At 45.9% G+C, this 14,367-nt stretch overlaps 1 protein-coding gene across 1 annotated transcript in view; it reads left to right on the forward strand.

Annotated features, from left to right (window-relative positions):
• The window catches only part of ENG (endoglin), a 45,862-nt gene that overhangs the window by 10,976 nt on the left and 20,519 nt on the right, over positions 1 to 14,367 (forward strand). The window contains exons 2-8 of the mRNA XM_056860322.1: positions 3,301 to 3,472; positions 5,012 to 5,174; positions 6,780 to 6,921; positions 9,984 to 10,158; positions 12,237 to 12,388; positions 13,370 to 13,510; positions 13,755 to 13,790. Of these exons, the coding sequence (XP_056716300.1) occupies positions 3,316 to 3,472; positions 5,012 to 5,174; positions 6,780 to 6,921; positions 9,984 to 10,158; positions 12,237 to 12,388; positions 13,370 to 13,510; positions 13,755 to 13,790 (966 nt within the window). The 5' untranslated portion in view covers positions 3,301 to 3,315. The remainder of the gene's footprint in view (positions 1 to 3,300; positions 3,473 to 5,011; positions 5,175 to 6,779; positions 6,922 to 9,983; positions 10,159 to 12,236; positions 12,389 to 13,369; positions 13,511 to 13,754; positions 13,791 to 14,367) is intronic.

Below are 14,367 nucleotides of genomic sequence, written 5' to 3' on the forward strand. Positions count from 1 at the left end.
ATGAGATGCCAAATGGGACAAAATTGACATTTTAATTAAAAAGACAGAACGGCTGGGAAATATGATAAAAACGGGACTGTCCCATTCAAAACAATATGTATGGTCAGCCTACCCGTAGGGTTTACGAGACAAAGGCTTGCCATGTCCCTCTTCGCCACCGGTGGGAGGTTTTTAGGGTGGAGCCTGAGGAGGGTGGGGTTTGGGGAGGGGAGGGACTTCCATGCCATAGAGTCCAATTGCCATAGAGTCCAATTGCCAAAGCAGCCATTTTCTCCAGGTGAACTGATCTCTGTCGGCTGGAGATCAGTTGTAATAGCAAGAGATCTCCAGCTAGTACCTGGAGGTTCAATATAAACAATATAAACAAAACAAAAGCACTCCCGTGCCTATACCATATGGTTTGGAAATTAGCACGGGTAAAAGGTACACAAATGCACAGAGCCAAGTAGCAAAAATGCAAATGTTAATAAGTGCAAAACATCAAAGACAGCAGTGTGAGACAAATAGACCTAACAGTAGTGACTATACAATGTACACTAACAGCAGTGACTACACAATGTACAATATATACATGGATTATAGAATAACCAGGCAAAAAAGTCCTCTTCTTAAGTCTATCAAAGTTGGTTAGTTCCAATTGTATAATATGTTCATCTGGTGTGAATCCAGTGAATATAAATCCAAAGATGGGGGACAATGATGATTAATCTTCTTATTAAGTGTAACAGCAACCACATACAATATTTCCACAATGGATATCCATTCATAGGTTGCACCAACAGCTTGTATCCCGGTTGGGAACAGAGGAAAGGTGATCTGTTGGTGCAACCTATGGATAGATATCCATTGTGGAAATATTGGAACTAAAAAATTGTATATGGTTGCTGTTATACTTAATAAGAAGATTAATCATCATTGGAGACAGTACTGGAGCTACTGAGGCTAAAATTAGGGAATAAGTGTGCAAATATGATGACTGAACGGGACTGATGAAGAACTGTGAAACGATTGTCTCCCTAGTCATCGTCACTGTGCACCATCCTTCAGAGAAGATTGTAATTTTGGAATGAATGTGACTGTACTTTTTGTACTAACAGTGTAATTTTCATGTAACATTGGCCTTGTAGCCTTTGTGGATCATTCAAATACACTTATCATAGAGTTATATATAGCCATAGTCTGTGCTTAGTTACCACCTGGAGGTTGGCAACCCTATCCATAATATGGATGGGTTTGAGCTGCACTGCCATCCTCGCAGGGGCTACTTTGTTCAGCTGGCTCCTGGCCACCATTGGTTCTCTAGGCCAGCGGCCCGTGGGAAACTTTCCTGGTAAGACAGCAACACCACAAAGCAGGATTCTAAGTGTGAATCAAACTCTCCATTCATACATTGTGGGTAACCAAGTTAGTTTCATACCACGATTCATTCCTCGCTCTCCATGTGAGAAACAAGCTGGGTTCCTGGGTGTTCAGGTTTATTGTCTCCTATCCCTGGAGTGCCGAAAGGACAAAGAGAGAGAGAGAGATTTTTTTTCTCCATCTCTCCAAGTTAGGGTTGCCAACCTCCAGGTACTCAACCAAATCAACAGCACACACGGTATCTTATGCAAACACAAGTGTATTTACATCAATGACAATAGCAAAGGAACTACCTAACTAACTATCTAATAACGTGCAATATGTAAACAAGCGCGCGATGGTACTGAACAAAAATATTTACAACTATATACAGTGAACCAAATTGACTATATTGTCCCACGTTACGCTGCCAATAGTGGTAGGTACAAACGATAATAAGCCGCGTGCAGACTATACAAGCCTTCAAAAGCACGGTAATATCTTCAGTTCCACTTGTAGTATCGAAGCCAACATGGATCCCTTAAAAGGGTCACGTCAGGCGTCTAGTGTGACCCACAGGAAAGATTTGTTCAGGACCGCATAAAGGGACGCGAATCCCAGGTATTTAATTGCGTTTCGCCAACTGAGGCTTCGTCAGCCTTGCATGTCTCAGAGGTATTTCGCCGTCGCCTTGAGTAAAGGTCAAAACGTTTCCAAGCAAAAAGGTTCTGTGTTGTGAACAACATAGCTGTCAACCCTACTCGAAGAACTCGGGGCACTCAGTGAACTTGATGTGCAGTAGATTCAGGACAGACAAAAGGAATGCCTTCTTCACACACACACAAAACGCACAATTAACTTGTGGAACTCATTGCCACAGGACGAAGTGACTGCCACTGACTCTGAAGGCTTTAAAAGGAGATTAAACAAAGACATGGAGGAAAAGGCCCTTCGTGGCTATGGGCTATGGTGGCTCAATGAGGCTTTGGTGTTCAGAGGGAATACATCAATGCCAGTTGCTGGGGAGGGATGTGGGGAGGTGGAGGCTTTGGCCTCTGTTCCTCGGCTGTGTTCTTCCAGGGCACTTGGCTGGCCACTGTGGGAAACAGGATGCTGGACAGGATGGACCATCGGCTGGATCGTGCAAGGCTTACATTCATTCATTCATAAACCTTTAATGGCATATCCGTGCAAGGCTTTTTTTATGAAGCAGCTCACTGATATTTTGTGAGTCTGAGTGCTTCATGCCCATGTGTACTACTCAAGATGCCGCCATCCAACAATAAGGACCATACTGCATGAAATGCTGGGAGATCCTCCAAGATTTATACAAGACCACCCAACGCTATCCGTAGCTCAACTTTAAATAAACTATGATTTGATCCAGCAGAGCTCTTCTTAAATTTTTAAGATAGGATGTAAAAAAGATTCCTGTACATACAAAACTAGAATGTAAAGAAGATTCCTAGTCATACAAAGCTAGCATGTCATGAAAAAAGGCGAGGATAGATCATTCCAGACTTGCTAGTTTTCTATCTGTAAGGATTTTTTTTTGGACTTTCAGGCCATTTCTGCAGGGCTGTTTCTCTCGCGGTCACCCCACCGACTGCTCCAGTGCTTCGTTTTGATTATGCATGCATTTCCTGACCGTCAGAGGTTGCCTCGCTCTCTCTTAGCGAGAATCTGGAAAACGCTGACAGAACGTGCAGAAACGCGCAGGGAGATAGAGGCGACCTCTGACAGTCGGGAAAGGCATGCATAATCAAAACGAAGCCCCCGAGCAGTCAATGGAGGTGACCGCGGAGAAACAGCCCGGCATAAATGGCCATAGTCTAATGAACCTCCCGTCCCTCCAATCCGAAGTGATACAGGCCAGACAGAGGTGGATCTCTTCAGTGAGAAGACCTAGTCCTCTCTCATCTCTTCATCTCTTGTGAAGCCAACTCTGCCTTTCTTTTCTAGAACTCTGGAAACATCATGCTCAGCGTGGACAGCAAAGAAACCAACGAAACCAAACTGCCTTTCATTGCCAGTGGTGAGGAGCTCTTGAAGTGGGCCAAATTAAAATACGGGGGTGTTTCTTCCTTCACCAATGTAGAAAGCCCTCACCGGATCCACTTCCAAGTAGGCAAAGGTGAGTCCCATTGAGATCTTGATCAAAGTGTAACAGGATAGCCAGAAATGTGATCAGTTTTTTCCCCATTTATTTCTACTCCACCTTTTAGGTGTTTTTGTTGCATTTATTGTTATTGCCTATTTACCTTTCATATGCCGTTTTGAGCCGTTTCTCACCAGAAAGGTGGCCCAAGAATAGATAGATGGATGATATAGTTGGTAAATTAATTTCTTGGCAAACTCTTGAGAAAATTGCTGGAGGAAACTTATGCCAATGCAAAACTAAAGCCAGTAGAATTAAAATTAAACAAAATGACAACTATGGAAGGAATAATAAAAAACACACAAAGGAGCTGACATACAAGACCTTTATAAAACGCTGATAAATCACCAGGAATTCACCAATCAAACCAGCATGATAAAGACATGCATAGTGGCAGCATGGAGCTAAAGCAGCATCAAAATCTGTAACGAATGAAGCAAGTTCAATAACTGTAAATAAGAACAAGAGGGCAGGTAAAATTTGAAAATGCAAATACAGTACTGAAGATAGGTAGGATAAAAACTCAATAAACTTAACTAAGGTTGTTTATGCATAAGTATTTTCACTCACGTTCGCCCCCGGTCTGTTTCGGTTGTTCCTTGGAGTTATGCATGCGTTTTCCCTCCATTAGAGATGACCTCACTGCCAGCCCTTGCAATGTTCGGGTCTTCCCATTCCTCTGCTAACCCGACTCTTCCATCTTCCCTGAGCAAAGCCTGGCTGAAATCCCCATGCAGAAGGCAAAGTGTGGGACACGCAAACTTGGTTTCTCTCACAGCCAATTACAAAGCAGCATGTCCAGAGGTGGGACTTCAAATACTTCCTGCTTCCTGGGAACTCTTTCTGAGCAGAAGAAAAACTTTTTAAAACCGAGTCTTGGATTTCTCTGCCCCGCTCCTTCCATATATATATATTTTTTTGTTCTTAAAATTATTTTTTATGTGGCAATTGGGTTTGGGGGGTATTTTTTCTCACAGTGAGCACTATAAGTAAGCCAATTACAAAGCAGCATTTAAAGGGGCGGAGACTTGATTTGAGCATGGGGACTTCTGGTGCAGAGATTCCCTAGCTCATGAAAATCAATGCTGGGGGCGAGGGGGAAGGCTGAAGCCTTTCACCCCCAATGCTATGCTTCCAAACTGAATCAGGCCCTGGAACGCTTGGGAATGTTAGTTCCCTGATCATACATGTGACTGCAAGTCAAATCAGGCGAGTCCCAACCCAGGTCATTCACATATATCATGTAGTGTGGCCCTAAGCACCATATCGGATCTAAGTATATAATTTATTTTGGAGTCAGTTTTTGGATCCTACTGATTCTTCCTCCCCTTCCCCTAAATCTGAGATGGGGCCATTGCCTTCCTGGAGACCTGGCAAGTGGGGAAGTTTCCATTTGCTCTTCTGTTCCTGAACAAAGTTAGTCAAATGCTGCCTTGCACCTCCTGGCCTGATCAAGAATGGACCCCTCATGCTTGAGTGTCCCAAAAAGACTGATTTTCTTTCTGCGTTCTTCAGAGATTGGCACATCCGAGGACTGCCTCCCTGAGACGGATTTCGATGCTGGGCAGTACCTTGAGGTGGATGTCGTCTCCTCAGAGACTGAAAGCTGTCCTCACCCCAGCGAGCATCCCGGGAAAGAAGCGCATATTGTGTGGCTCCAGCAGGGCCCTCCGGACAGGTAATTTGGGGGTTATCCAGGTTCAACAAGTTTAAGAACACTTAAGCACATTTATTTCAATGAGATTAAGGGCGAAAACGCATGGTCACTTTATCCTCCTTTAATCCCTGTTTCAGCTAGGATTCAGCCTGGATCGAATGCATGTGTTTCACTTAATGTGCGTTCGATCCTGGCTAAAATGGGGATTAAAGGATGATAAAACGACCGTGCGTTTTCGACCTAAGATACCTAACTCGTTGCTGGATTGTTCCTTAGTATACGTGTGTGTGTATGTGTGAATGCAGGCATAAGAGCATCAAGGCCCCACATAGCACATAGTTGCATGCGTGACAGTGGATTTTTCCCAACTGTGTTTTCCCAAACTCTATGTAACCTAAAGAACAAGCACCCTTTTTTCTGTTGTGGTGGAAAGGGCCGTCAAGTCACAGCTGACATATGGTGACCCTGTGCAGGGTTTTCAAGGTCAGAGATGTTCGGCGGTGGTTTGCCATTGTCTACCTCTGTGTGGGCTGAGAGAGTTCTGAGAGAACTGTGACTGGCCCAAAGTCACCCAGCTGGCTTCGTGTGGAGGAGTGGGGAATCAAACCCAGTTCTCCAGATTGGAGTCCGTCGCTCTTAACCACTACTCCACGCTGGCGCTGTTAAATCTGGTTAAATGAGTAACAGCGTATGGTGTATGAAGAGGAGCAAAGAATTTACCTTAATCTAGATCCAATTCAAGTGTTCCCTAGGAACAGTATAACCCGGTCTTTTATGCATGGCTGTTTCACTCGCGGTCACCCCTCTGACAACTTCGGGTCTTTGTCTGGATTATGTATGCCGTTACCGACCATCAGAGGTCACCTCACTCTCCCCCTGCGTTTCCCCGCGTTTGCCTGTGTTTTCAAATTTGAAATAAAACAGGTTCCTCAAAATGCAGGCAAAATGCTGGGAATCGCAGAGGAAGAGCGAGGTGACCTCTGATGGTTGGAAACGGCATGCATAACCCAAAGAAAGACCCGAAGTCGTCGGAGGGGTGACCGCGAGTGAAACAGCCTTGCAGAGAAGACACAAAAACCCTTCTCTTGTTTTTTCCATAAACCTTTTCCCCAAAAAACTTTTCTGATGATTCATCAAATTTTAAATTCTACTTATTATTCCATTCAAGATACTGGCTTCTAATTTTTTTTAATGAAGCAGTATATTTTATAGACCTATACCTCCTTAAAAATGAAAGGACACTCCTGAAGGAAATCATAAATAATAAGTGTCTATTAATAATTTCCTGTTCTGCATCCAAGAAAGAGTCGATATAGCCTGCTTTTTAAGGAAACCGGTTTAGCAATTTTGTATATTTAAATCGCTTTGGCAAAGCCTACTTTAAAAAAAAAAAAAGATCAGATAAGTCTAAAGTTAGTGAACCTCTGTCCTACAGCACCTAGCGCAATGCTGATAATAAATAAAGGTTAAATAGTCATTTGGATAGTGTGGTTGATGCTCTTAGTTGGTGCTCGTCCAGGAGACCACGGCTCCAAGTGGAATCTGTGTGAGTGGTGCGTGGGTGATTAAAAGGAAATTGCTGCCCTAATCTCACACTTGCCATTCATCCTGGATTTTATTTTTCAGCATGCAGGCTGTGGAGCTGAACATGAATGTGACTTGTGACAAAGGAGACCCTTTCAAGGACCTCAGTGTGTTACTGGTGCTTAAAAGCCAGCACAGTCTGCTATGGAACATTGGTTCGACACCCCATTCTGTGGGATTCTTGGTAAGGCATTCTCAGAACCACCAGTAATCTCTTGTTGCTGAAAGTTCATGCTTAACGTGTGGGGTAGGGAAGTGGGGGAAGAAAAGGCTGAGGTGTGTCAATCCCTTCGTTACTTGACCAGAATTGGTTCTGCCTTTCTGGTATCCAGTCTGATTTACTGCATTAGCTTATATTTGAGATTGCAAATGCCTAGGGTTGCCAGGTCCTTCTTCACCACCATTGGGAGGTTTTGGGGGCGGAGCCTGAGGAGTAGGGTTGCCAACCTCCAGGTATTGCTGGAAATCTCCTGCTATTACATCTGATCTCCAGGCAGTAGAGATAAGTTCACCTGGACAAAATGGCCACCTTGGCATTTGGACTGTATGGCACTGAAGTCCCTCCTCTCCCCAAACCCTGCCCTCCTCAGGCTCCGCCCCCAAAACCTCCCACTGGTGGCAAAGAGGGACATGGCAACCCTACTGAGGAGGGCAGGGTTTGGGGAGGGGAGGAACTTCCAATTGCCAAAGCGTCCATTTTCTTCAAGTGGACTGATCTCTATGAGCTGTAGACTAGTTGTAATATCAGGAGATCTCCAGCTAGTACCTGGAGACTGGCAACCCTACAAATGCTCCCAGATATTATTTTTGTGCATTCATTCACTCACAGGCTCAGTTTAGACATAACACCAAACAATGATTTGTTCTAATTGCGGTTAGTTTCTAAAACCAGCTCGCAGATAATTACAGTACTTAAACCCTGGTTGGCCTCAACAAGTATTGGTTTCATTTTCTTTTCTCTATAGCCTGGGAAGGCGTCACCAGAGAACAAGCCAGGATATCTGCATTAAGTTATCATATTTAAAACTAACTATAGCTAACAAACCAACTTTATATTCTGGCTTCAAATCTTGGTTTGACAGACCCTAACTAACCGGTTAGTGGAGTGGCCTGTATTTTATTCATACTAACTGCAGCAGTTAGTTGTTGATCAGTGACCTGGAGCTGGGGGGGGAACAGTAAGATGGTCAAGTTTGCAGATGTCACCACATTATTTAGGGTAGTTAAAACAAAAACAGATTGTGAAGAGCTCCAAAAGGATCTCTCCAAACTGGAGGAATGGGCAATAAAATGGCAAATGAGATTCAATGTGAACAAATGTAAAGTGATGCATATTGGGGCAAAAAATCCCAACTTCACATATACACTGATGGGATCTGTGCTGGCAGTGAAAGACTAAGAGAGGGATGTCAACCCAATGTGCAGCTGATATGAAAAAGGCAAATTTCATGCTGGCCATAATTAGACAAGGAATGGAGAATAAAATTGCTGCTATCATACTGCCCTTGTATAAATCTATGGTGAGACAAAGATTGGAATACTGTATACAGTTCTGGTCACCAAAAGGATATTGTAGAGCTTGAGAAGGTGCAGAAAAAAGCAACCAAAATTATCAGGGGGCTAGAGCAACTGTCCTATGAGGAGCGATTAAAACTCTTAAGGCTGTTTAGTTTAGAAAAAAATCTGAGTAAGGGGAGACATGATAGTCTACAAAATTATGCATAGTGTGGAGATAGTGGACAGGGACCTCTCTCATAATACCTGAATGCGGGGTCATCTGCTGAAGCTGAAGAGTGAGAGATTTAAAACAGACAAAAGGAAGTATTTCTTCACACAATGCATCATTAAATTGTGGAACTCTCTGCCCCAGGATGTAGTGATGGCTGCCAACTTGGAAGATGGAAGTAGACATGTTCATGGAGGATAGGGATATCCATGGCTACTAGTCAAAATGAGTACTAGTCATGATACATTCCTATTCTCTCCAGGATCAGAGGAGCATGCCTATTATATAGGTGCGGTGGAACACAGGCAGGATGCTGCTGCAGTCATCTTGTTTGTGGGCTTCCTAGTGGCACCTGGTTGGCCACTGTGTGAACAGACTGCTGGACTTGATGAACCTTGGTCTGATCCAGCATGGCTTTTCTTATGTGCTTATGCCTAATACATTATGTGCTGTGGAACATAGGCAGGACAATGCTACTGCAGTCGTCTTGTTTGTGGGCTTCCTAGAGGCACCTGGTTGGCCACTGTGTGAACAGATTGCTGGACTTGATGGGCCTGGGTCTGATCCAGCATGGCTTTTTCTTATGTTCTTAGCTTAAATTTGCCTGGTGTCTGAACTGAAGCCACAAGCATATTGCTCCATGGGTTTAATATTCTTGGGCTAAATTATCTGACACTGGAGTTCTATCACTGGAACTCATGACATGTAATTTGTCCGTAGAATGCAAATGGTGGGGGGAGGCAATATGAAGGAGGGTCACAGTTTTGGGGAAGAGGGAAATTCACATTCCCCCCACCCACTTATGCCCCACTTCCCCAATCAAAAATGCACACAACCCGCATGGCTGCTTTGAACCAGCTCTGGGCTGGGAAATTCCTGAAGATTTAGGGGTGGAACCTGGGGAAGGCAGCATTTGGAGAGCAAATGGAGCTCAGTGGGAATGTGATGCAGTACAGTCCACCCTCTGGAGCTGCCCTTTCTTTGCAGTCTGGAGATCAGTTGTAACTCTGGGAGAACTTCACCCCCCCCCCCGAGGGGGTTGCAACCTTATCTGAGCCCCAGTACGCACTCAAAAAATATAGGAACCGTACTGTACTTGAGATTTTTCCTACAAAGATGTAAAGCAGACGGGATTCTGGGATATTTTTTTTGCTAATTCTGCTTTTATATCAACTTGAGCGGTTTTTCTGTAGCTCTTTTGCAAACTAAACATGAGAACGTATTTTCACCAAGATGCTAAAAGTCTCCACTGGCTTCTCCAAAGGAAGCTGCAGTTACCCCCTCCTGATTGATTCCCCCCAACCACCCACCCCGACTGATGGAGTCTCTGTGCTTCATGAATGGTAGAAATCAGACTGGCACATCATCCCCCAGGATGGAGATTCAGTACAACTTCTGTCTTTCCCAAAGCTCTGGGAAGTAGTGTGCCTTCTGCCAGGAAAACAAGAGGGCCACCTGGAGGAGGACCTGTAGATGGCAAAGTCCATGACTTTAAAACTTCTGCTTCTTCTCTCTGGCAGGTGTCTGGCAAGTACATCTTAAAGCAAATGAACACTGGGGAGATCGAAGGCAAAACCCTCCCAGAAAGCAAAGAAGGCCTGGTCAGAGTGGCTCAAGACAGAGGCTTTGATTTCATTGCTTCCTATACAGAGATACCGTCTGCCAACCGCATCACCCTGGAAGTAGTCCGATGCAGTGAGTTCCTAAGGTTGCCAAGTCTGGGATGGGAAATTTCTGGAGATTTGGGGGCAGAACCTGGGAAGTGCAGAATATGGCAAAGGGAAAAAGTTCAGCATGGATGTGATGCCATTGGCCATTTATGCATGGCTGTTTCCTCGCAGTCACCCCACCAACCACTTTGGGGCTTTGCTTTAATTATGCTTGCATTTTCCGACTGTAAGAGGTCGCCTCGCTCTCCCCATGCATTTCCCCAGAAAAATGTTTTAAACCCATTGCCTTCAATGGACCAAGAAGGGTGTAGCTCTGCTTTGGATGGTGCGGTTGGTCTTTTAGACACTGCACTACCCTAACTTCTTAGATGTGTCCAGGACCATTGAGGTCTAAGCAAGAGCTACAACTTTCATGCAACAAAAGCACAACAGATGAGACACCACCACAGACATTTGTTGTGCAGCAATAAGGACCGTGGATAGGAAGAAGAAGAAGTTGGTTTTTATAGGCTGGCTTTCTCTACCACTTAAGGGATGCTCAAACCGGCTTACAATCACCTTCCCTTCCCTTCCCCACAACAGACACCCTGTGTAGTAGGTGGGGCTGAGAGAGCTCTTGATAGAACTGTAACTTGCCCAAGGTCACCCAGCTGGGTTCTTGTGTAGGGCTGGGGAAACATCCAGTTCACCAGATTAGCCTCCGCCGCTCATGTGTACGAGTGGGGAATCAAACCCGGTTCTCCAGATCAGAGTCCACCGCTCCAAACCACCGCTCTTAACCACTACACCATGCTGACTCTGGACTGGGAAATTCCTGGAGATTTGGGGGCTGTGTCAGTGGAGGGGGGAATTTGGGGAGGGATTTCACCTGAAGTCTCTGGTATGCCATAGTGTTTGCCCTCTGAAGCTGCCATTTTCTCAGGGGAACTGATCTCTGTAGTCTGGAGATCAGTTTTAATTCCAGGAGAATGCCAAGCTCTACCAGGAGCTTGGTGACCCTAGCAGTGGAAGAGTTGGCGAAAACAATACCTGTTACTAACCGCACATTCCTGAGCTGTGCCGGCAGCCAGGACTAAAGGCCTCTGGAGGCTGGCGAAGGCCTGCGCTGGCGCAAGGGCCCACAGCGCCGGTGCAAGGGCCCACAGCGCCGGCGCAACGGCCCACAGCGCCGGTGTCCGGGCAGCGTACACCGGCGTTTGTGGCCCCAATACCGGCGTGCAGGCCCAGACGCCGGCCGCAGCAGCGCCTGGCCAGGCCACCGACGGAGCCTTCCACCGGCGTCCTGATGCCAGCAAAGGCCGCTGCGGTGGCCCGGGAGGCGTTCCCAGGATGTCATGGTGCCAGCCTGGCGGTGGGGCCGCCATTAGGCAGACTCCTAAGCCATTACAGCTTGGGAACACCCCCTTTTTGTTGTTGTTGCATGGATTTTTAGCACCAGGGAGATTTCGGCGGGACTAAAACTTCCTTAGGAGGCAGCGCCGTTGTGCTGTCTCCTAAGGAAGTTTTAGTCCTGCCGAAATCTCCACCCGGTTCCAAAAATCCATGCAAAATCACTGTGCTGCCTCCTAAGCCCGGCACAGGCATTCCCCAGGAATGCACGGTAAGTCACTGTACAATCAATGCAGAAGTTGGTTTTATCCATTCCCCTTGCTGTAAAAGATGTGGTGGTGGTGGAAAACGTCCTCAAGTCACAGCTGAGATATGGTGACCTCGTAGGGTTTTCAAGGCAAGAGACGGTCAGAGGTGGTTTGCCACGGCCTGCCTCTGTGTCACAACCCTGGTATTCCTTGGCGGTCTCCCATCCAAATACTAACCAGGGCTGACCCTGCTTAGCTTCTGAGATCTGATGAGATTATGCTAGCCTGGGCCATCCAGGTCAGGGCTGTTAAAAATAGTAGGAGCCAAATCTTTGGTGAACAGGGAACTCTTCAGCAGAGAGTTGGAAGCTGTGGCAACAGCTGAGGACAAACAGGATCTGTGCAGCATTCAGTAAACTTGGCCCATTCCACACCTCAGTCTCCTAAACGTCTGCAGTAGTAAACCTTACATGGCTGTGCTGGGGAGGTTTCCCCTTCTCAACATGCCTTGTGATGCTCAATTTAGCAGAACAGCTGACGGAGGTGGCCACAACCCCACAGGCCAGTAGTGTTCCACACAGCATGACCAGAGAGATCGAAGGCCTGCTGAGCATTGTGAAGCCGTGGAGGTGCCTGGAGAACACCATCGAAGTTGCCTTGGACAACCAATACTTTCACGTAAGCAGCTCAGCCGCACTGGAAGGTATAGATTTGGGGCACAAGTACACGTAAAGGTCCCCTGTGCAAGCACTGGGTCATTCCTGACCCATGGGGTGATGTCACATCCCGACATTTACTAGGCAGACTTTGCTTATGGGATGGCTTGCCAGTGCCTTCCCCAGTCATCTTCTCTTCACCCCCAGCAAGCTGGGTACTCATTTTACCGACCTCAGAAGGATGGAAGGCTGAGTCAACCTTGAGCCAGCTACCTGAAACCGACTTCTGTCGGGATTGAACTTGGGTCGTGAGCAGAACTTGGACTGCAGTACTGCAGCTTACCACTCTGTGCCACGAGGCCCTTCAACAAGTACACATAGGGAGCTTCAGTTGAGCTAGAAACGATAAACTATAACCAAATAATTATATTTATTACAAGGTGTAGCTGCAGTACCGGTCCAGTATCGGTCATTGAATGTATATTGAATGCATATTGAATGTATATCAACTGTGTATGAGATTTTTGTAACAGATGTTTTTATATGTAGCCTGCATTCCAAGCCCTGTGTTTTTAACACATTTATAGTGTAAAAGGTAAAGGTAAAGGTCCCCTGTGCAAGCACCAGGTCATTCCTGACCCATGGGGTCACGTCACATCTCGACATTTACTAGGCAGACTTTGTTTACGGGGTGGTTTGGCGTTGCCTTCCCCAGTCATCTACACTTTACCCCCAGGGTACACATTTTAGCGACCTCAGGAGGATGGAAGGCTGAGTCAACCTTGAACCGGCTACCTGAAACCGACTTCCGTCAGGATCAAACTCAGGTCGTGAGCAGAGCTTTTGACCGCAGTACTGCAGCTTACCACTCTGCGCCACGGGGCTCCTTTCCCAGCATTAGCGGTCATATATAAATAGATCCAGGGAGAGACTGTTGTGATATTGGTGGAGGGGAGACGTCAGCCCAGATAAGATGTTAATATGATGTTGGTTTTTCCTTTAGGTTTTAAAGGACCCCATCAGTAGTATGACTCTCCGGGACCCTCACTGCATGGCGCAAGATAATAAGACGCATTTTGTTGTGAGAAGCTTCTTGGAAGATTGTTTCACTCAGGTGGAGAGGGGAATTGTTGTCAAGAATGAGGTCAGTACTGTAGCTTGTGTGCTTCAAACAGGCCTTGGCATGACTTGTCCCCTTTTGTATTTCTTGGGTCGTTTATGCATGGGGCCATCTTGCTGGGGAGGGCGGGTTATAAGTCTGAAAAATAAATAAATACATAAATAGCCTGCCAACAAACCATCACACGAGCCATCGCTATGTACAACAGCCATGCACGTGTGCTCTGTGGCTCACTTCTGTTCCTTCTTCTCTCTATTTGTCACTCCAGCTCATCATGACCCTGGCTTCTCTGCAGCAAGTCACGGTAAGCAGAAAGAGAGACTCCCCCCCTGCAAACTCTTCACCTGTTTTGCTCATTTTAATTTGAATAAGAACGTAAGAAAAACCATGCTGGATCAGACCCAGGCCCATCAAGTCCACCAGTCTGTTCACACAGTGGCCAACGTGGTGCCTCTAGGAAGCCCACAAACAAGATGACTGCAGCAGCATTATCCTACCTGTGTTCCAGCATGGTGTAGTGGTTAAGAGCGGTGGTTTGGAGCAGTGGACCTGGAGAACTGGGTATGATTCCCCACTCCTCCACATAGGGTTGCCAACCTCCAGGTACATACAGATTGATGTACATACAGTGAGAGACATTGCACTCTTGTTCAGATATATTCCTTGTCTTACCGTCCATGAGATGGGTTGTATAGTTGATGTATAAGATTTCTTGTTAATATGTATGTGTAATTGTTTGTGCGTAATTGTTAGACACAGTAGCTCATAAAAATATTTTTTGCACTTCATTATACTGGTTCGCTCCTGTACTAGTTTCCTCATCGGTTGATAATAGTACAGTGGTGTCTATTTTCTCCCCCAACCTCCAGGTACTAGCTGGA

Source organism: Euleptes europaea, chromosome 14 (assembly GCF_029931775.1).
Source record: "Euleptes europaea isolate rEulEur1 chromosome 14, rEulEur1.hap1, whole genome shotgun sequence".
Taxonomy (NCBI): Eukaryota; Metazoa; Chordata; class Lepidosauria; order Squamata; family Sphaerodactylidae; genus Euleptes; species Euleptes europaea.